This window comes from Lissotriton vulgaris, chromosome 5, assembly GCF_964263255.1.
Source record: "Lissotriton vulgaris chromosome 5, aLisVul1.2, whole genome shotgun sequence".
NCBI classification, from domain to species: Eukaryota; Metazoa; Chordata; class Amphibia; order Caudata; family Salamandridae; genus Lissotriton; species Lissotriton vulgaris.
The window spans coordinates 103,347,987-103,370,246 of NC_141693.1; the positions used below are offsets into that span (position 1 = coordinate 103,347,987).

General features: G+C 45.8%; 1 protein-coding gene across 3 annotated transcripts in view; it reads left to right on the forward strand.

The window, feature by feature from the left end:
- The window catches only part of PHF19 (PHD finger protein 19), a 284,351-nt gene extending 278,106 nt beyond the window's left edge, over positions 1–6,245 (forward strand). For all 3 annotated transcript variants that reach the window (XM_086920992.1, XM_086920990.1, XM_086920993.1), the window contains one exon: positions 119–6,245. In XM_086920992.1, coding sequence (XP_086777118.1) covers positions 119–473 — 355 coding nt within the window. In that variant the 3' untranslated portion in view covers positions 474–6,245. The remainder of the gene's footprint in view (positions 1–118) is intronic.
- Positions 6,246–22,260: the final 16,015 nt, after the last annotated feature.

The following is a 22,260-nucleotide window of genomic DNA, read 5'->3' on the forward strand; positions in this document are numbered from 1 at the left end:
AAGGTGATATGTGTCTGCTGTAAAAACACTCAAGATAAATGAATCCTCAAGTTATTGTTGACATGTTGTGACTGCCTTGTAGAGTTGCAAATGCTGTATGTTCTGTCCTCTTTTGCAGGACAAACGTTGGCAGCCGGAAGAGAAAGCTGGCAGCTAAGATGTATTCTTCACTGGGTGCAAAGAAAAGAGTCGCGGATCAGGACCAAGATGGGAGGCAGGCGGATTGCATCTTGGAGTGCGTGGACATGGGCCTGGCAGAAGACCCCCAGGACAACGGAATAGACAGCCACACCTTTGAGAGCATCAGCGAGGATGACTCCTCCCTCTCCCATCTCAAGTCCTCCATCACCAGTTACTTTGGTGCCGCAGGGAGGCTGGCTTGCGGGGAGAAGTACCAGGTATTGGCCCGGAGGGTCATCCCGGAGGGGAAAGTCCAATACCTGGTAGAATGGGAAGGAACGACGCCATACTGACTATACGTACAGGAACAACATGTTAGTTGAAAACAAATGTCACTTAACCAAAGGAAGAAGAAGTATTTAGGCTCCAGGACTCTCTATAGTGTTTTTATTTTGGGAGGAGTTAAGTGGCTCCAGGTTCAGTATAGATTTTGAACACTTGGGAACTGGAGAAGCTGTTGAGTGCATCTTTAACAGAGTAACTGAGAGTCTGTAAAATGACTCTTTAAATGTCTGTAATTCAACATTAAAGTTACACAGGTAGCAAAATGTTGAAGACAGGTAAAGATTCTAACTCACAGAAAAAGCCACAAGTTTGCAGAATTGCCCAGATATTCCATAAATTGGGTAATAACATGTAGTGAATGCCTTTATTTCTGTGTCTGTTGAAGATCTGGTTTTTGTACCCTAGGCTGATAACAGAGGGTCTTCATCCAAACACGGTGGATCTGCTGCCTGAAGTAACCACAGTCTGACACCGTGTTCTGGTTTAAACGGCCAAATACCGTCCGAGGAGTTTTGATTCTAGTAATGTCCCCTTCCCACACTGCTGCTCGAGGTACTCAAATCCAGTCCTCTTACCAACATGGTCTAAATGATGTTTTACAAGAATTTGAATCGTTCTTGCTGTACCTGCTTTAACACCGCTCATCCTCCATGCGTAGCCTGGTGCACTGCCCTAGGAGCTTCAGCCATACAGAGGCCTGGCAGGTCTCTCTGAAGTCTTGCCAAGAGAGCTCCATGCAGTCTCCTAACACGTCTCTCCATTACCATTCACATTTGCGTAGTTTGCACCATGAAGTGGGGCGTCCTCGGGTATGTAGGCATCGGGTATCCTCAGAAAAGACGTGCCCTCAGTCTATGTTGAGGGCTGCGCTGCCCAGCGCACTGACATCAGGGTGTGTATATTGTACGATGGACAAGCCATGTCAAGGCAGTCATTGTACCTTGTGGTTCCTCAAGCGATTTATTGAGGGTTGCAAACTAGGGGGACGATTCACAGAATTAACTTAAGACAAAATCCTAAACTTTCTACTTTTGGTATTCACAGAAGGCATTCAGTAATAGTAAAGTTAGGATTTTGTCTTAAGTTTGACTTAAGACAAACTTAAGACAAAATCCTACCTTAAGTCTGTCTTAAGTTTGTCTTAAGTCAAACTTAGGACAAAATCCTAACTTTACTACTACTAAAGGCCTTCTGTGAATACCAAAAGAAGTAAGTTTAGGATTTTGCCTTAAGTTAGTTCTGTGAATCGGGCCCTAGGTATCTTGCAGTAATGCAGATTACCTGTTGACTTTGAGTTATCCTGTTGACTGGTGATCAAGGAGGATGGTGAGGAAAGGGGATTTGCTCTAACAACTAGACGGATATTTTGCAGAGGACCCAATGTTTCTCGCATTGTTGTGTTCAGTAGAAGGCTTTAGAACATCAAGAAGAATTGCACTCCCTTATCCCAAGATTAACTACTCTAGACTTCTCTGTTTTTCCATTTGATTGTATCTTTCACTTTTAGTCTTTTTGGTCAGTGTTCATCTGAAAAGACCATCAAATAGTCTAACCAGCACAGCTGATGAGGCCGAAACGCATCAGCAATGAAGAAAGCTAGCAGACAGAGGAAAGCATTTATAGCGTGGCCAGTTCCCCTGCTCCATCCAGCCAGATGAAGATCTTGTGATAGTCCTGCACCTCTTGTAATCAAATCAATGTGTAAGCCCCTTCCCCCCGATTAGTCTACGAAATTGTGCTGTCGGTTAGAAAAGAGTCATGCATTGGAACGGCTTACACAAGAGCTGCAAAGCTTAGCCCACTGTCACGCACTGAACACTTTGCAGTTTGCGTTGCACCCTACAGTGTGATGTCATCTTTGTACACTCTGATTGGGGGGCTTGTAATTAATCAGGTGTTTTGGATGCCTTTGAGGTGAATACAAATTCCCTAGATGCATTTAACAAGTAAGTCAACAAAGGTGAGAGTATTTTTCTGTTTTAGCAGAGGAGCTGACAGTAATCTTGTAGTAGATTGTGGCTCCGTGCACTGCCATCTTAAAATGGTAGCATTGTAGTGCGCCTCATTCACATGCTTTTCAGTGGGGGGGAAATGTCATATGTTATGATCTGTATGATAGCACTTATAAAGCAAAAGCCCTTTAATGTTCCTTTGAACCACTTAAGTATTTTTGAAATATTATGAAATGGACCCTTTATTTAAGAGGCATTAGATGTCGTCTTTATTGTGTCACTCACTAAGATTTACTCTTTGCAGGGAAAGGAAGTTCTGTCTGTACTTTGGCACCATCTGCCTTTCCACTCCATTAAATGAGGACACGCACAGTGTCAAGATGAAGTGCCTTAGAAAATAGAATTATTCTGTTACGTGCCTTATGATGGTGCTCCTGCATGTATTTGTCTGAATATTTTTCAGTGGTACAAAACTATCCCTCCTCTGATCAGTTGAATGTTCTGATTTGTGCGGAATACACTGACAGTGGGAGATTTGTGGCTCTGCACTTGGGCCAAAGAGGCCTCCTCCTCACAAAAACACTTGTGTTGTTTTAAGTTAGTTGTAATACTGTACAATGTGGCCTAAGGACCTCGATGCTGGGCAACTTGGTTCGAGTCTCGGCAGGGACGCTCAACATCCTGTGATTCTGGGCAACTCATGTAATCTCCCTGTGCCTAACAAAATTAATGTGTTCGTCTGTAACGCAAGTGGGGCTCATTTGAAACGCTCCGATACATTCGGGTCGAGTTCACACTATATAAAACTCCTCAAAAAACCCAATCCTGTTTATACTCCCAGTGCCAATAATAATTTGTGTAGGGTCCCAATCCAATTTAAAATGAGTTCACCAAAAAGATCCGTAATCATCTAAATGCATGTATTCAAAATAACCTCCTAATCCACCAGTTATTAGACTTGGGGAAGGATGTGGCAGAGCTGCTGACTTTGGAACTGGGAACAAGGTTTGAGTCCCAGTGTCGGCAAAACATCCTGTAATTCTTGGCAAATCACTTAATCTTCCCCTGCCTAAAAAGAAAAAAAAAAATTCTGACCTGGTGTAATCTAACTGGTGCTCATGTGAAGGGCACCCAATGCCCTAGGCCGAGTTTGGTCTACATAAATCTGCAAAGCTCTCTATCATCACAAGTGGCAGCCATCTTGCAATAAGAGTACTTCCAGTACACTAAAAAAGTGGGACATGTAAATCTACAAAAAGTAAAGTTAGTGAATTAAATCAGAGGTTTATTTAAGAGAAGAAGGCATTAGTAATTCTAACATGTATATCAATTTTGAGCAGTATGAATGACTATTCAACAGTGGATTTCGTTATTAACATGATGGTCTTTTGGTGGACCTGCTATAGCACTTAACTGCATACTCCAGTTTCAAGATGGCTGCCATTCTAGTTCTTCTGCAATTTATATAATTGTTAATTTCCTAATGGGCAGATAATCATCCACCCATGCTTATTGTCTTCAGTTCAACGTAAGTTCTATATTTATGTTTTGGAATTTGCCTCTCGCACAGAAATGTTTAAAAAGGAAAGCAAAAGACAAAGGGCCCGATTCATCATGCCATTTACGTTCATAAACCTATGTTTATTGCTGATAGCAGCTCCTTTTTATGGCATTCAGCTATCCACAAACAAAACCTGGTAGGCCTGAATTGGTTTACTACTGCAACATTTTATGCCATAACTGCATTCAATTATACAGTAGTAAACCTCATGCAGATGTTAGTGAGTGAGAGGTTCAAGGCATGCATTGTAATGGGAGTTTGGGAACGCCCACAAACTCGTGAGTTTGTTGAAATTCACAAATTCTTCTCTGACGCTTTCAACCAAGCACATGGTTGGAGATTTACAAAACTAATTATGTGGAAAGTTGTGACAGCTGTTGCTTTCTTCACATAGTGCAGAGAATGTTTATGTCTTCCCAAAAGTCCTACTTTTACACCTTGGCGTAGGAGTACATATTAGAGTAACTGTATGGCTTTAGTTTGTGTGTAGGGCCTTAAAACAAAAAACGAGAAACATAAAATTAAAGCAGAGGAAATGTAAAACATAGTAATTCTTTAACCCGTTGGGATTTGTGTAGGGAGGAGGTGTGAAGGATTTTGTGGAATGTAACTGTAGTCAAGATTGAAGGCAGATTAATTGACTATTAGCCAAACCGAGACCCTTGTTTGACCCTTGCGGCTCCCTCCATTAGCCTCACAGTTTCAACTGTAAATAGTAATTTTTAATTAAGGTCCTCTACTCAATGCACTTATCAATCATTTGCTCGTCCCGTCATTATGAGGATGATTCTCCCTTTTCAACAGCCCTCCTGTAAGATTGCTGTTGCCTTCAGTTTGTGGCTGGTTCAGTGTTTGCACCTTTGATCCTCTCTTCCAGCAATCGCTTAAGAAGGAGATGCCTCTGTCTGTGGTGTGTGGATTCTTATCCCATTATAGAAAAAGCATACTTTCATCTCATTGTCGAATGCTGGAATCTATTGATTGCAGCAATTCAAATTTTCAGATTTCCTTATAGAATTGACAGTGCTTATTGTTATAATCTTGTTTTTCTAACTGATACCTGGTTTGTTCGTTCCATATATGGGTTTCACAGCTGAACAGATTTTGTTTTTCCTTAGTGTGTCATCATAACTATCAATTTTGTTGAAATTCTTCACTAGCACAGTGAAACATGCAGTTCAAAAGAGGATCTAAAATTATATTTTAAAAGCCAGTTATGTCGTTTGTGCTTAGTTTGATACATGTTTCTGGCACTACAGCACCTCTTTCATTAAAAAATGGCGGTGTTTTGTTGTGTCGACCCAGGTTTCACAACAGGGAATATTTTAAACTGATATTTGAAAATATATTATATTTTAACTTTTCATTACCCTGCTTGCCCATGGATACTGTGGATTGCACAATTGTAACTCTTTAGAGGACATGCTGCTACTGGGAATATCCGTTCCTCTGTGTGTTCCTTCCCATGGAAACAAATAGTGATATTGGGACTTTCTGCTCACGTTACCCCTGGAACTACCCATGCTTACTGTGCGACCAATAAATCAAATTGATTGGTTGTAGTGGCATGAGTGGAATCATCCAATCAAATTGGTTGGTTCCCAAGTATATAGATTGCCAATAAAATTGGTTGGTTCAAGCAGTAGAAAAAGAAACAGCCAATTAGATTGGCTTATATGGCCCGCAGGCATTCAAGTATGCTTGACCTTGCACTGACCTGATAGTTTTTGCTTGGACTTCAATATTTGGAAATGGCCAAGGTACTTGCTTGGGTGCGAAATTTCAACATATTGTATAATGCCTTAAGACAATATGGAAATGTTGAATGTACTGGTATTATTTCTTTGAGGTCATTTAAGCAACACATCAGATTCCTTTTAAATTATGCTGCTGCCAAAGTTGTAGCTCTCGATTCCCTACCCCTTAAAAAAACCTAAAAAAAACAAATATGTATCGAACTGAAAGTGTATACTAATGAGTAGAAATATACGTCTCCATTGAGGTGCTTGCTTAGAGTCCAGTGAAAGAAAGACACAATTCCTATTTTTGTATTGCTGCTTTTTTGGAAATATAAAAGTAAAATGTATTTTGCTATCTTTATAACATGATTTGTAACAGCTCAACCAAATCCTATGAATTATAATAACTGACACCTTTTGCTGTTCCTGTGTATTTTTCCCAAGGCTGTGCTCTGAAAGCCAGTGGAATAACATCACTGTTCCTCCAGGAGCAAGAAGGAAAAAAGCTAATAAATTATTGGAAGTCTATCTGTGTGTTGTTTAATTTGTTTATGTTACTAAGTTCTTAAAAACAACCAGTAAATATTCTGACATCTCAGGAAAGGAATCTTTATTGTAAAATAAGATAGATGTTGTTACAAGTAAATATTTGGCAAAACTCACCAGTGAAATAAATCACTGCCCATCTTGAAGACAGAAAACAGTGGGCATTGGAACAAATTGCCTGCACAGTAATGCAGCAGGCATGTCTGTTCGGAGGCCGCTACGTGTTGCTTGGTTAGAAAAAGCAAGCATCAACCTACTGTGGGGGCATGGTGATCATGGCTGGCTAACACACAAGGCAGCATAGGCAAAATCTTAGTATGGTGGTGATCAGGGGACACTGTTTCAGCAAGCAGTTACCTTTCATTTATCCAGTATTGGGTTATCTTTCATAGATGCACATGTTTGAATCATTCCTCATCGTCAAAGTGGAAGTCCCACAGTACCATAATCAAGCCATATGATAAAACTGTTTTAGGCTATAATGCCCCAAGGCCATCAGTTTAATAGCCTAACTATGTCCTTTAAAAAAAGGACCAAACTTCAACTATAACCAATCAGCTGCTGGCCCCTTCTAGAACACTCACAAGAGAGGCTGAGTCCCTCAGATTTTCACTGCACGTGGTGTGTGAAGGGAGTCTCCCTGAGCTCTGCTCCGTATTCTCATTTGGAAATCTTTATTCATCTAGATAGTTCTATTATGTCTGCCAGTAAAGGCCTTTTCCTCACCCTCAAGACCTGTGGGAAGACGAGAGTTCATGTGTATGATCCACTTAAGGACTGCCTTTCCTGCCTCCATCCCAAACCTAAGGTAAAGGAGTGTAAGATTTGCTACGCTTTCTCGTCAAAAACTTTGAGGGACCCGTTAGGGAGGCTACTCCTGTGGCTTCAAAAGACCAAGTCTCAGAAGACATCTTCTGAGGAGGACAGTGATTTCTCTGCCATGTCACACAAGAGGACTAGATCTCTTGGAAAGCTTCAGAGAAGTCCAGAAAATCTGTCTTTACTTCTCACGAACCTTATAACTCCAAGAAAAAGGAGAAGGAAAAACATTTCCTTTCAGAGACATATTTACCTGGCCCAATAATGCCTTCCGCCAGGGACAGAGACCGCCCTTATGCCTCTTCAGCTGACCTGTCTATGATTTCTAAGATCTGTTATGTTATGTTATGTTATACAACTCTTCTATAGCGCGCGGCTACTCATACGAGTGTCCCGGCGCTTTGGCAAAGAGGAAAAAAAAACAGTACATAACACAGTGCTTCAACGCAGGTGGCAAGGATAATTACTGGGTAAAAAGCCACGTCTTCAGCTCTTTTCGGAAGGCGAGCAAGTTGGATAATGATCGCACAGCAGTTGGAAGCTTGTTCCAACAGCAAGGGGCCAGATAGCGAAAAGAACGGCCTCCCGTACGGGCTCGTTTGATTGTAGGGACGATGGCATTTGCTAGTTGTGCAGACCTCAGAGTTCTCCTTGGAACATAGAACGCTATCCGTTTCCGGAGATACTTAGGGCCGATGTGATGTAGGGCTTTAAAGGCCAGAGTCAACACTTTAAATGTGACTCTCTTGGCAATAGGGAGCCAATGCAGTTTCTCCAACAGCTCTGACGCATGTGCCCTGCGCGGCAGTCCAAAGATAGCTCTAGCAGCCGAGTTTTACACGACCTGTAGGCGAGCTAGGAGATATTTAGGAAGGCCTAGGTAGAGGGCATTCGCATAGTCAAGCCTCGAGCCTATCAAGGCTTGAACTATGATTTTTTTATGTTGAAGAGATATTAGGGGGAGAAATTTCCGCATCATCTTCAACATGCCAAAGCACTTTCCTGTCAGTCCTATGACTTGAGGTCTAAAAGATAGATCTGTATCACAGAGAATGCCCAGATTTTTAGCTTTTACTGAGGTTTCTCTAGGCGGTGCCATATCCTGTGGCCACCAGGACCTCCACTCAGGATTTGGTGGACTTCCAAAGAAAAGCAGCTCAGACTTATCCGAGTTGCATTTCAGGCCATGACTCTGAAACCACTCGATTACGGCTTCCAGGCACTCCCTGATCTGCTTGCCATCAAAATCCTCTCCCTTGTTGCATGTGAAAAGTAGCTGGGTGTCATCAGCATAGGATATGATCTGGGCACCAAAAAATTCCGCTACCTCCGCCAGAGGAGCCATGTAGATGTTAAACAGGCAGGGGCTAAGGATGGACCCTTGCGGGACCCCTACCTCTAGCGGAGGCATTTCAGCGGAAAACGGAGGTGCCCAGACCACTTGTCGGCGGTTGGTCAGAAATGACTTAAACCATTCCAACACCGTCCCCCGCAGTCCGATCTCCCATAGTCTTGACAGGAGCCCGACATGAGGGACGGTGTCGAAAGCAGCCGACAAGTCCAACATGACCAAAATCGCCTTTCCTCCTCCATCCAGAGTCTCTCGAATGGCATCTGTTATCTCTAGCAAGGCTGTCTCCGTGCTGTGATTCGCACGGAAACCTGATTGAGATTCGTGAAGCAGGTTGTTATTCTCTATAAAGCTGGTAATAGAGGAATGCACGTGTTTCTCAATCACCTTGGCCATGGCTGGGAGAAGGGAGATTGGTCTGTAATTCGCATGCTCAAGGGGATCAGCAGTAGGTTTTTTTAGCAGCGGGAGGATAAGGGCTCGGAGGTCAACTCACCGAGCAAGGTCTTACCCCTGCCTCCAAGCCATCTATTGGACATTGAGGAGTCGGATAATGACGGCAGCCTCTTTGGCCTAGCTCACAACCCTTCAGAGATGAATGTAAAGTATCTGAAAGAGACTATTAGTTATAGATTCCTTACCTTAGAATAACCCCTAGGCATCAGACTGGATCCGGAGAATTTTTCTTCAGCAGTCCCCCTGAGCACCAGTAGGTGGCGTCGGTCGACTCCACGTTTGTCGATGGCATCGTGCTTGCCGGAATGACATTGCGGTTTCTACTGAGACGCTGCCCTTGCGCACTGATGTCAGTTCTTTCTTTTTCCGCACCAGCCAGCGCAGATCCGGAGAGATCGGTACCCTTAGTCATTTTTTGACTAGTGTTTTTCGACATCTATTTTGAGTTTGACTCCTGGTGTACGCAGAGAAGTCTCATCAGCGGACCGGCTTCAAGCCGTGTGACGGATTCGCGCATCGTGTCCCTTTGGTGCCTGGAGGCAACCCGAAGTCGTGCTCCGACTGTCGGGCCATGAATCCGGAGTCTTTGCGGGAGCGGTCCCGAAAGCTTCTAGAGGCCCGGCAGTCAGCTCCGTGCCGCTCTAGGCCCCGGTTGAGAGGGAGGTCGTGGGACTGGTCGCGGAGTCACCACCATCACTTCTCATCGAAGTCTTCGGGTAAGTAGAAGCACAAGAAGGCGAAGAAGCACCGTCGCTCTTCGCCTTCACCCCGTCCGTCGGGCGACGCAGGATGCCGAAGGTAGTCGTCCATCAGCTCTGCCCAGGGAACCTGCTAGGACGGCTCTGAGCTTCCCTCCCTTCCTGGGAGCTGGAGCGTCCCCTGCCCCACTTCGTGCCTATTTTGAAGCCCACTTCTCCATCTTTGGGCAGCCCGACTCTGCCTGCGTGCCGCGGACTCGGCTGGGGGCTCTAGGCCTTTGATGCCGGCAGCTCCGGCCTAGACACCGCACGGCCCCCAGGGATCCAGGTCTGGATCCGGAACGGTGCCGGGCGACCTCACGACACCTCCTCCGGCACCCATTCCTTTGACGACGCCTCCGCCACCTCCGACGCCGGTCGTGTCCACAGCCTGCGTCGACCACAGCTTTCCCCTTGTCTTGGACATGGAGCCGGACCGGCGTAGACCGGTACTTTTGTGCCACTGTTCTCCCCTGGCATTCCCTATTGCCCTGAGTGGCAGCCAGAGGAAGGTGAGGAGGACTGGGAAGAGTCTGTTGACCCATTGGCAGACCAGCTGGAGGAGCCGGATTGGAGAGAGGGATTGGGGGAAGCCGGCGTTCTGGATAGCTATTCACACCTTGGCATGCTTTCTCCTCTTACCATGGCCACAGAGGAGGGAGCCTCCTATGCTGTGGTGTTGCGTAGGGCGGCTGAGGCCTTGGGCCTTGAGCTTCCTACAGTGGCAGTCAGGACGGACCTCCTGACTGAGGTGCTTCAGCCAGCAGAGGCCTCTTCAGAGACCCTGTTGCTGTTCAATGAGGCCCTCCCAGATATCATTCTAGACCCTTGATCCAGGCCTAGCATAGGGTAGGATGATTGTACGACACCACCGCACGGCCCCGGGTGACCCCATTTTCCTCTCCCAACACTCTACCCCTGAGAGCGTGGTGGTCCAAGCCTCAACTTCTAAAGGCGCGTTTCCTTTTGTTCCCCCAGATAAGGAATCCAAGAAGCTGGACCATCTTGGGAAGAAGATGTTTTCTTACGCGAGCTTAGGACTGCGGTCGGTGAACACTGCATGTCTTTTGGCTGGTTACACCCACTCTGTGTGGGATACGGTTGCACAGATGCTGCAGCAGTGTCCGTGAGACCCGGGTCACACTCTCCCGTGCATTTGCAGTGGGGAGAGATGCAACAAAGTTCGCCATCCGCTGTGGGCTGGACACTGTCGACTCACTGGGTATGTCAGTAGCCCTAAGACGCAACGCCTGGCTGAGATCCACTGGCTTTTCTGGGGATGTCCAATCAACTGTTTTGGACATGCCCTTTGATGGCCGTCGTCTGTTTGGCAACAAGGTGGACCATGCGCTCGAACTCTTTAAGGATTCCAGAGCCTCGGCCAGATCCTTGGGCCTCGCTGCCATCTCTTAGCCTGTGCAGTCCTCCTTTTGCACCTTTCCTGGCAAAGGAATTGGTGCCTCACCACGTTCCATCCAGGGCCACAGGCCATGGGTCTGAGGGCCAGTCTACCAGTGCCCCCTCTGCAGCCCCCTCTGCAGCAGCCTCTAAGCCTTCCTAGTCCAACATTTCAGGGCCACCAGTTGCCAGCAGGATCCGCCATCACCTCCCCTACTGGCACAACATCACTTTGGACAGGTGGGTTTTGCAGTTAGTCCGAAGGGGCTACTCACTCCCCTTTGAGACAACCCCTACCTCCATGCATCCTACACTCCAACGTATGTTGGAGGATCACTTGGCCCTTCTCCGTCAGGAAGTTATGGCTGTCTTGGCCAAGGGTGTTATTGAGCGAGTCCCTGTCCCAGAAGTAGGTTGTAGTTGTTACTCCAACTAATTCCTGGTGCCCAAGAAGGACAAAGGCCTGCATCCTATCTTGGATCTCTGCGACGTCAATCGCTTCCTCTGGAAGCACAAGTTCAAAATGTTGACATTAGCTCAAGTCCTGTCTGCCCTCGACCCTGGAGACTGGATGGTAGCGTTGTACTTGCAGGATGCTTATTTCCACATCCCGGTCCTGCCAGCCCACAGGCATTACCTACAGTTCACAGTAGGCCATGAGCCTTTTCAGTTTACCTTGCTCCCCTTCAGCCTTACCAGCGCCCCTCGGGTGTTCATGAAAGCGATGGCGGTGGTCGCAGCTCATCTGCGCAGATCAGGGGTTCCAGTCTTCCCCTATCTCGACGACTGGCTGTTGAAGGCGGGTTCGCCCCAGAGTGTCGTCTCCCACCTAAGAAAACAGTATCCCCTTGATGCCAATGAACAGTTCAACACATTTAAAAACAGTCAATATAAAACCAAATATAAGAAAAATTATATTTTTTATTCCAAGTTAAATTTATACGCACAGTATTAAAACACAATATAATATATGTCCTAAAATCAAACAATTTATACAAAATACAGTAGAATCACAACTTAAAATACAGCTAATACATTATCAATTATGACCCGCATAATCAAAAAACAGACAGAAACATGTAAGACATAAAGTTTGTTCAATACAACATGTACATTCGATTTCCTATGAATGGACTTTGTTATATACATAGATGTAATCTGTATTTCAACAACAGTGATGGAATCTTGAAATGTACTTGGAAAGTGCGTCGACGCGTTTCGATGGATACAGCAATTTACACCATCTTTGTCAAGACTTATAATTTTCTGTCATGTAAGAGGGGTCAACAGTAAATTCTCCCCTTGCCACTAGATTACTTCTGATTAGATGGAGGCAGTTCCTTGGATCAGTTCCTTACAATTTGCGTTAGGTATAGCTGTCAGTCTGATTCTCAGTGTCACATGGTATGCTTTATGGGGCAAGTAAGAGTGGAATCGCACAGGTATACTGTTTCAAGATTTGATAAAACGATTTTTGTCCACTAAATTCCTTTCTGTTCTGAGGATCCGTATGGTTAAGGATCTCAAAGACAACAGTTCGCTAGTAGCGCCACCAGTTAATAGGATAGGTTAACCCCTTCGAAGCTAATGACGAGCTGGGCTCGTCATGGCGCTTACCTGCCGTGCGCGGATGACAAGGCCAGCTCGTCATGAATAATGGTGACTTTGGATATTCAGCGCAGGACGGGAAAACGCCTAGCAGCCATGTGGTTAAAGCAAACCGATGTGCTCAAGGGATATCAGCAGGCTGCTTGGTGCTCCCTTCGTGTAGCGTTTCACCTGGAGTTCCGCGTTGTGTCGTCTCCCACCTCCAGACTGTGGCGGACCTCCTGCATTCACTGGGTTTCACTATCAATGTCCCGAAGTCACACCTAACTCCCTCTCGGAAGCTCCTTTTCATTGGAGCAGTTCTAGATACAGTGTAGTTTCGGTCTTATCCTCCTGAGAAGCGAGTCTGGGTTTATTCGGGCTATGATACCGATGTTTCAGCCTCTATTCTGGATTTCGGTAAGAATGACTCTGAGGCTGCTGGGCCTCATGGCCTCCTGCATCCTGCCGGTGGATCATGCCACGTGGCATCTGTGGCCTCTGCAGTGGGACCTGAAGTTCCAGTGGGCACAGCATCAGCATCAGGGGATCTTTCTGATATTGTCCAGATCACGGAATGGGGTGGCCACAAGGGGGCGGCGGAGATCAGAGGCCTCTGGTCTCTTTCTGATATTGTCCAGATCACGGATGGCACTGCACACCAATTGCAGTGGCGGCTAACGAACCAGGATTGGGTCAATGGCAGACCCCTCTCCCTTCCCCAACCAGATCTCACAGCGGTGACAGATGCATCACTTCTGGAATGGGGAGGCCACAAGGGGGCGGCGGAGATCAGAGGCCTCTGTCTGGTCTCCAGCGGAGGCCGGGCTCTACATCAGCCTGCTAGAGCTCCGGGCGATCTGTCTTGCACTGAAAGCATTCCTTCCTTCTGTCAAGGTAAGAGTAGTGCAGGTGTTCACGGACAACACCACCGCCATGTGGTACTGCACCAAACAGGGCGGGGTGGGGTCATGGACCCTATGTCATGAGGCTCTCTGCCTCTGGACGTGGCTGGAACATCAGGGCATGGGCCTGTGGTTCAACACATGGCAAGTACTGTGAACGCCAGGGCGGACAAACTCAGCCGCCGGTGCATGCTAGATCACGAATGGCGTCTTCACTCGGCGGTGGTGTAAGGTCTCTTTCAGCAGTGGGGAGAGCCTTGGTTAGAGCTGTTCGCCACAAAGAGAACGCGCAATGTTAGCAGTTCTGTATGTTGGAATTTTCAAGGCGGCACTCGGTTAGTGACGCTTTTCGTCACAAGTGGCATTGCGGTCTTCTATACGCCTTTCCGCCTATACCACTTCTGCCAGAGTGCTGAAGAAGATCAAGCGCGACGTAGCCCAAGTCATTCTGGTGGCTCCGGATTGGGCACGAAGAGTCTGGTATCCCGAACTCTCCAGCATGGCCATTGATCCTGCCTCTTGGTAAGATCTTCTGTTGCAGCAACAGGGGACGGTCCTCCACCCAAACCTGTCCAGCCTTCACCTCCTTGCGTCGAGATTGAGCCGCGACAGTTGACCGCTTTTGACCTTCCTCCCGAAGTCTGTAATGTCATCTTGGCAGCCAGGCGTCCCTCCACTAAAACGGTATAAAACTGTAGATGGAACAAATGTGTGGCATGGTGCACGGCAAAGGCTGTGGATACCCTTTCTGCCCCTTCTTTCAGAGGTTCTCCTCTTCATTCTTTCTTTGGCACAGTAGGACACTGCTCTGGGCACCCTTAAAGGATATCTTTCGACCATTTCAGCCTTTTTTCACCTTCCTGATCAGCCTTCTCTTTTCAAGTCCCCTATTGTAAATAGAGTTCTTAAGGGCATTACTTATCTCATTCCTCCTATTCCTTTCGTAATGCCCCAGTGGGACTTGAACCTGGTCTTAACACACCTTATGTGTTCCCCCCTTCCCCAAGCGCCTTGAGACCCTCTGGGTGAGTAGTGCGCTATATAAATCCCTGAACTTGAACTTGAACTCCTTTCGAGTCACTACATAATTGTCCTCTCAGACTCTAGGCCTTAAAGACTGCTTTTCTGGTTGCCATCACCTCTGCTTGCAGGGTGATAGAGCTTCAGGCTCTTTCTTCTACACCTTCTTTCCTTGCTGTTCATCCGGACAAGGTTGTCTTTCGAACTAGACCTTCTTTTCTTCCCAAAGTGGTTACCCTTTCCATATTGGACAGACCATAACTTTGCCCACCTTCTTCCCGCCCCCGCATTCTTCTAACGAGGAGGAGGGGCTCCACCATCTGGATCCAAAACGTGCGCTATCATTTTATCTGGATTGCACAAAACAATTCCGGGTGGATGATCAGCTCTTTGTTGGTCTATGGGGTCGCCAGGAAAGGTCAGACCGTGCAAAAATGAACCATCTCTTGATAGGTCGTTTTTTGCATTAAAATCTGTTATTCCTTGGTGAAAAAGGAGCCTCCAGTAGGGTTGCTCGCCCATTCCACCAAGGCGAAGGCAGCCACTACTGCCTTGGGATGTGGAGTCCTCCTCCGTGACATTAGCCAGTCAGCCACGTGGGCATCACTGCACATGTTCACTAAACACTACTGCCTGGATAGCCAAGTCCGGATAGACGGCTTCTTTGGCCATTTAGTTCTCCAGGACTTTCTGGTGGGAACTTGGTTCGCAGACCCACCTCCGGGGTTGGTATTGCTGGGGTATCTATTCTAAGGTAAGACATCTATAACTAATAGTCTCTTTCAGATAAACAAGTTACTTACCTTTGGTAAAGATATATCTGGGGGATTTCTAGGGACGATGCGGAGGGAAAATGAAATAAATAATACATTTTCCCTCTGCATCGTTCCTCGAACCCCCGCCTCCCCCCGCCCCACCCTCCAACGCGGCCCAACCGCTGTTACCTGCACAGACCGTGGCTGCTTCTAGAGCAAGGGACTCCCTTACAAGGCCCTAGCGTATTATCCTCCACCTCCTAAGTTCTAAGAGGATACTATTCATATCTTCCTGCTTCTTTGGTACAGGATCTCCAGGCCATGCTCTCTTACTATCAGAGGCGGTTTCCCACTGAAGAGCAGTGTGCTGTGCCAATACCACCTGCTATCCCTGTATGTATGTATGTATGTACACACCTTCCCCGGCCAGCTACATAGAGGAAGCCACCTCTAGATGAATGGTACAACTATGTGCTTCCAACTCCGTCCTCACCTCCACATGATTTGGCTACCGTAGATATTGGAGGTTTCTATAGCCTCATGGAGAGAGCCACAACCAGGTTTCATTTTCCTATGTCGGTGAAGCAGTCTGACTGCTTCCTCTATGATTTCAAAGAGAAGGCCAGAAGATCGGTATTGCTCTATACCGATTGTGTACTACATTTGGCTAGAGGGAATAAAGGTCATGAAAACCCCGGCCACTGTAGCAGCTGTCCTTCCACGCATCGACAAAAAGTACAGAGCGCCTGAGGCCTCGCCATCATGCTTGACAAAACACCCCAAGCATGGCTCTGTTATCTCTCAGGCAGTGCAATAGAGATCTAAAAACCCATCTACTCTAATTTCTGTGCCACCTGGCAAGGAGGGGCGCCACCTGTGTAACATAGGGAAGAGATTTTCAACCATGTTTCCAATTGCGGTGCGTGCAACCAAATGCCTTGCCATTCTAGGCTGCTGTGACTGCCAGGTGTGGTCTGATATCGGTGCCATCATCAACCTCATCCCTGAGGAGAGATGGACGGAAGAAAGGAAAATCTTCTTGGAGGGCGAGCAAACATCGTCGGAAATTATAGACTGCGCCATGGACGTCGCCTCCACTGGCTTCTGTCAGTTAGCCCTCGCAGCTGTATTACAGTACCAAGGGTGGCTAAAGGTGACCTCATTTAGACCTGAGGTTCAGTCCAAAATATTGGAAATGGCTTACGACAGGGACACGCTATTTGGCAAGGACGTAGATGATGCTCACCTTTCCATTAAGATGGACACTAATACTGCTAAATCTCTAGGCACTCTCCTGCCAGGTGCCTATTAGATGAGCGCATGGGCATGGTTTCTCTTCATGTAGGGGTAGATACCAGCGCTCACAGCAATATGTCATACCAGCCACAATACAGGACAGGATACTAGCATTAATCATATCAGCAATCCTCTGTGGCTGGTTTCTCCAAATGGGCCTCGCAGAAGACCACTTCCTCAGAGCCGTGACACTGGTCACAAAGAGTGACCTTCTCCAGGTACCAGCTACGACATCATCTCACCCAAGTGGGTACGAAAATATCCCATTACCTCTCTCATTGGCAAACCATCACCTCAGACAGATGGCTATTGGACCTTGTCACCTATGGCCATACCCTGGAGTTTACAGAAAGACCACCAACTACTCTGTCAAAGGGAGCCCCTTCCCCTTGTCTTCACATATTGCAGAAGGAAGCCCTCTTAATGCTCTCCAAGGGAGCAATAGAGACGGTCCCAGGAGCTCAGAAGGGAAAACAATTCTACTTTTCCTCATCCGCCAGAAATTAGGGGAGTGGAGACTGATCCTGGATCTTAGGAAGCTCAACAAATTCATCCGCAAGCAATCCTTCAGGATGATAACTGTCTGCGACATTCTTCATCATTTCAACAGCAGGGACTTCATGACATCTGTAGACCTGGAAGATGCTTACTTCCATAACCCTGTTCATCCCAAACACCTCAAATGTCTTTGTTTCACGGTAGCTGGTACCTATTACCATTTCAAGGTTGGCTATTTACCAAGTGCAGGGCCCCAGTTGCAGCAGCACTCAGAAAGCAAGGTCATCAGGTATTCCCTTACTTAGAGGACAGGCTACTAAAAACCTCTATGCCAGAACAAAATGCCAAGGCAACAAAAGCCAGTCTCTCACTGTTTCTCAAGCTGGGCCTCACTGTCAAAAGGTAAAAGTCCTCCACCACTCCCAGTCAGAGCATGACATTTCTTGGAGCCGATCACAACACCATACAGAACAAAACCTTCCTCTCCGAGAAAGATAAACAATGCTGGCGTGTTTGGCTCAAAGCCTTGCAGGAAAACAGTGCGTTTCTGTTGGACTGTTCAAGTCGCTCCTAGGCATTATCTCCTCAGCAATAAACTTGGTCCCCTTAGCGTGCTTCAAGAGGAGACTGTTACAAGAGGAAGTACAGCTCGGATGTTACCCACGCTGGCATAGTGGTATCACATACTACATCTCTCTCTCAAGGCCTCACGTTTCTACTCCTAGTGCCGGTTTTCATCATCACTACTATGGAGGGCTGGGGAGGCCACCTGCAAGACCTTCAGATCTAGGAAAGGTGGTCAACAAGTCAAAAGTCTCTACACATCATCAGCTTGGAACTCAAAGGCATTTTTCTCACCACGCAGGCTTTTCTCACAAGGATCGCGAAAACCTCAGTGCTGGTTCGTACTGACAATACAACCAGCATGTATCATATCAATAAACAGGGAGGAACTTGATCTCTCACGCTATCTCAGGGTGCCCAAGAGCTTTGGGATTAGCTCACAGCTCACAAAATATCCTTAAAGGCCGAGCATCTGTCCGGGGTCCACAACACACTTGCGGACGCCCTTAGCAGGACCAAAGACAGCTGCATGAGTGGGAACTTGACTAACAGAAGTTGAACAGGATATTCTCATTGTTGTGGAAATCAGCGCTGGATCTCTTGGTGACGGAAACCAATACCAAATGCCAGTTCTACACCAGTAGACTTCGTCTCCCAGGGTCGTAGGGGAATGCCCTTTCGATGCACTGGCCGGGTATCTATGAGTACGCTTTTCCCCGCCAATCCTGCTGATTCCAAGAGTCCTCACCAAGATGAAGATGGAGCACTGCTATCTCGTTTTGACTGTTCCCAAGGCAGCACTGGTTTTCTGAGCTTCTCCTCCTTTCGGACACCATGCCCTTCGCCTTCTACGCTGTCTCTCCTGACACAAAACAAAGGTTAGATATGCTATCCGGAGCCAGCATCTCTCCACTTGCACGCATGGCTCCTGAAATCTAAAAATTTCGGAATTTGAAAATCACGCAGGAATGCAGGGATATTCTCTCCAAGTCTACAGCGTGAGGCACAATAAGACTTACAAGTTGAAGTGGAGGAGATTCTGTCATTGGTGTAACCAAAACAACTTACAACTGTTCCATGCTTCTACTGAGCAGATCTTGCCTTATCTTCTCTCCCTGGCAAAGTCAAGCCTGGTATATGTATCAGTCAAAGTCCACCTTGCTTCAATCTCAAGGTTCAGACGCTCTTCATAGGCTTTATCTCTGTTCCACAAGGCTCATAAAACAATCCATGAAAGGACTCTTCAGGGCCTTCCATCCGGTGTGAGCTCCTCCACCGGAATGTAGTCCTCTCAAGCTAATGAAGCAGCCTTTCAAGCCTATTCATAGGGCTGAATTAAAGTTTTTCATGTGGAAAGTTGTTCTTCTCCTTGCTCTCACATCTACCAGAAGGGTCAGTGAGATACAAGCTTTTACCACTCAAAAATCTTTTCTTCGCTTCACGGATGAGTTTGTGCTTCTTAAAACGAACCCGGAGTTCATTCCAAAGGTTCCTTCTCAATTTCTTATCAATGGCCTGTCATTCTTCAACATTTTTCCCTAACCCAGCGACACCGAATGAACACACTCTTCACACTTTGGACATTAAACGATGTCTTGAATTTAAAATTACTAAGAACATTCGTGAGACTGACCAGTTACTTGTAGCCTATGGACAAGGCTGTCAAGGCACAGCTGTGACTAAGCCAACCATTGCAAGATGTATATCAGCGACAATTCAATTTTGCCATACCAACACGGGCAAACCTTTGACAAAGAAAACTGAAGCCCATTTAACTAGTCTCTACTGCACCTGAAGAAAATATACCGTTCTGCGACATTTAAGAGTACCCACGTGTTCATGTAGCACTAGTGTCTGGAATTGGCGCAGGGTAGTGATGCAGCCGTGGGCCAGGTGGTATTACGCCATCTATTCCAGTAAGGTGAGCCTCTTTAAGTAGAGGTGTTTTTTCTTTATGTTCAAAAAGGTTAAATGATTCCTAACGTTGGCATGTGACTGCATAACCGTTCTCTCAGTTCGCCTATTTAAAGTTTTACATATAAATGCTTATAAATGCTTATCTCAATGTGGATAATGAAGATGTCTGCATGTTTATATATGTAGATATGTGTATTTACATGTTTTCACTCTTTAAATGCATTATCTGCAAATGTATACTTATGTTAACCACCTTCTGCTAAGGATTCTTACATTTATCATGATACTGCTTGCTATTCTGATTCAAGCTTGTGACTCTATGAAAGATACCCCAACACTGGGGCAGAAAATAAGTTAGTTACCTGTAACTGCAGTTATCCAGTATTGGTATCTTTCATAGATTCACACGTGACCCACCCTCCTTCCCTGAGAGGCTCCCCTTATTCCTGGGATATTACTCCCACATGTGCTGGAAAGGACATATATAGGCTATTACACTGATGGCCTAGGGCCATTATAGCCTATGATAAGTTTATCATACTGGTTGATTATGGTACCGTGGACTCCCACTTCGACGACAGGGAATGATTCAAGCATGTGAATCGATGAAAGATGCCAATACTGGGTAACTGCAGTTACAGGTAAGTAACTTATTTTCTTCTCCGCACTAGACCTTTCATAGATTAACATATGTTACTTATATCCCCCATCATCAAGCTAGGAATTCATAAGTCAGATTTAAAAACAACAGTAAAACAACATCAAACCTTGAGCTTACTGAGTGGTTGAGCCTCATGCTATGCCTCTCATGCCATGTAAAATATTGTGAACACACACTGACTGAGAGTTGTGTATAAGCTCTATGTTGCTATTGGCATAAGAGTTCAATTGCAACTGCAGATGTTTATTTCCAGTCTGTCTGCCCAGCTATAGTTGTTATTCATTTTGTTCTAATGAAGTTTGTTTTAGCTCTTCTAGAAGGGAGAAGACTGAATTTCCATTGAAGCCTAAAATCTTAGAGTTGGCATCAACCTCGAGAATTTATAGTTTATCTGTTTGTATCTTTTATGTAATTAATGTACTCTGAAGTCCTTATATAATGTCACTAGTTCTATTGTAAATTGCTATGACACCTTTGGGTAAACTTTGCGGTATATAAAAATGCATAAATAAATAAATTAAGTACCTCTTCCTAAATGTCAAGATCAATACTGCCTTTGACACAGATGCCTAAATGGCTTTCTCCGTGTTGACTTCTATTTCCTTAACATCAAAACTTTGTATACTTGTGATTTATATGGAAATGTAATTGTTGTGAACACGTAATTACCTAACAGCATGGGCTCTCTTTCTAGTGCTTTCTAGAGAAATGGGCACTTCAGACAGTTAGTATGAGAAAATCACTTATGAGTTTAACTGACACCTCACTGGATGTCATTTTAGATGAGCTTATGCAGTGGGAAATGAAGATTAGTTGAATCCCGGGAAACCAGTAATCCAAGAGACCACAGACTAATATAGATGGGGGAGCGGGAAATGGACATTAGAACTGTCTTCTCATACACATAACCAAAAGGCTATCACCACAATGACAAGAGATTTTTCCTTCTAAACTTCTCTTGGAAAGGAAGCTCAGTCAATCCTTGGCGTTAATCCAACTGCTCCCAAGCTCACGAATCCTACGGTGATCTAGTATAATTCACTGGACTCCAAGACTGCAAGAGAAGATAAGATCACTGTTAGACCTGGCACCATTATTGTGGGTCTCCCTTCCATTTTTTTGCTGTTGCCTCTTATGTTTTTGATGGTTTTAGATAATTTTGGGCACTGTGCTACTGCTGTTCAGTACCACAGTGCAAATCCTCCCTATGGTAAATTGATGTATGGATTAGTGACTCCATGATTGGCTTGTTTGGCTTATTATCAGACCCTAGTACAGTGCACTGCGTGTGCCCAGGGCTTGTATATCAAATGCTGCTGGTGGGCTTGCAGCACTGATTGCGCCACCCACCAGAGCAGCTTGTAAAGTGTGTCTTAGGCCTGCCATTGCCGAGCCTGTGTGCAGTCTGGTACTGCCATGTTGACTGGGCAAGTGCACCCACTTGCCAGTCCCTAAACCTTCCCTTTTATAAATATTAGTCACCCCTATGGTAGACACATGGGCAGGGTGCATTGTAGGTAACAGGTAGGACATGCCCTGATGTCTGTGGCATGTCCTGATAGTGAATTACAGCAATTTTCGTTTTTCACTATTGCAAGGCTACCTGTTCCCCATAGGCCAGAATGGGCAGTTTGATTATAATATCTTATAATTCTAACTGACTCAGTGAACTAGGTAGAAATTTGTGTTTAGTATGCCTGACCTTCAGAATGATAAAATACACCTTTTAGTGAAGTTGGTTTTAACATTCTGTGTTTGAAAATACCACTTTTAGAAATAGGTATTTTATTGCCTAACTATCCAAGCCAGCATCTGCTAGGTTGTGTATTCCTTGTCTGGAGTTTGAGTGACAGGGGCTGGGGGATTCCAGGAGACAGGGTGAGTCAGCAAAGGGCTGAATAGAGAGATCTGCAGATGGGTGGGAGGAGTTGTACCTGGGACCTGAATAGGGCTCTGCCTCCCCTCCACAATGTTGGCTCCACCTCATGTGGAGCTTCTGATGTCCCTGGCCTACCCTGTGAAAGGAAAGAAGG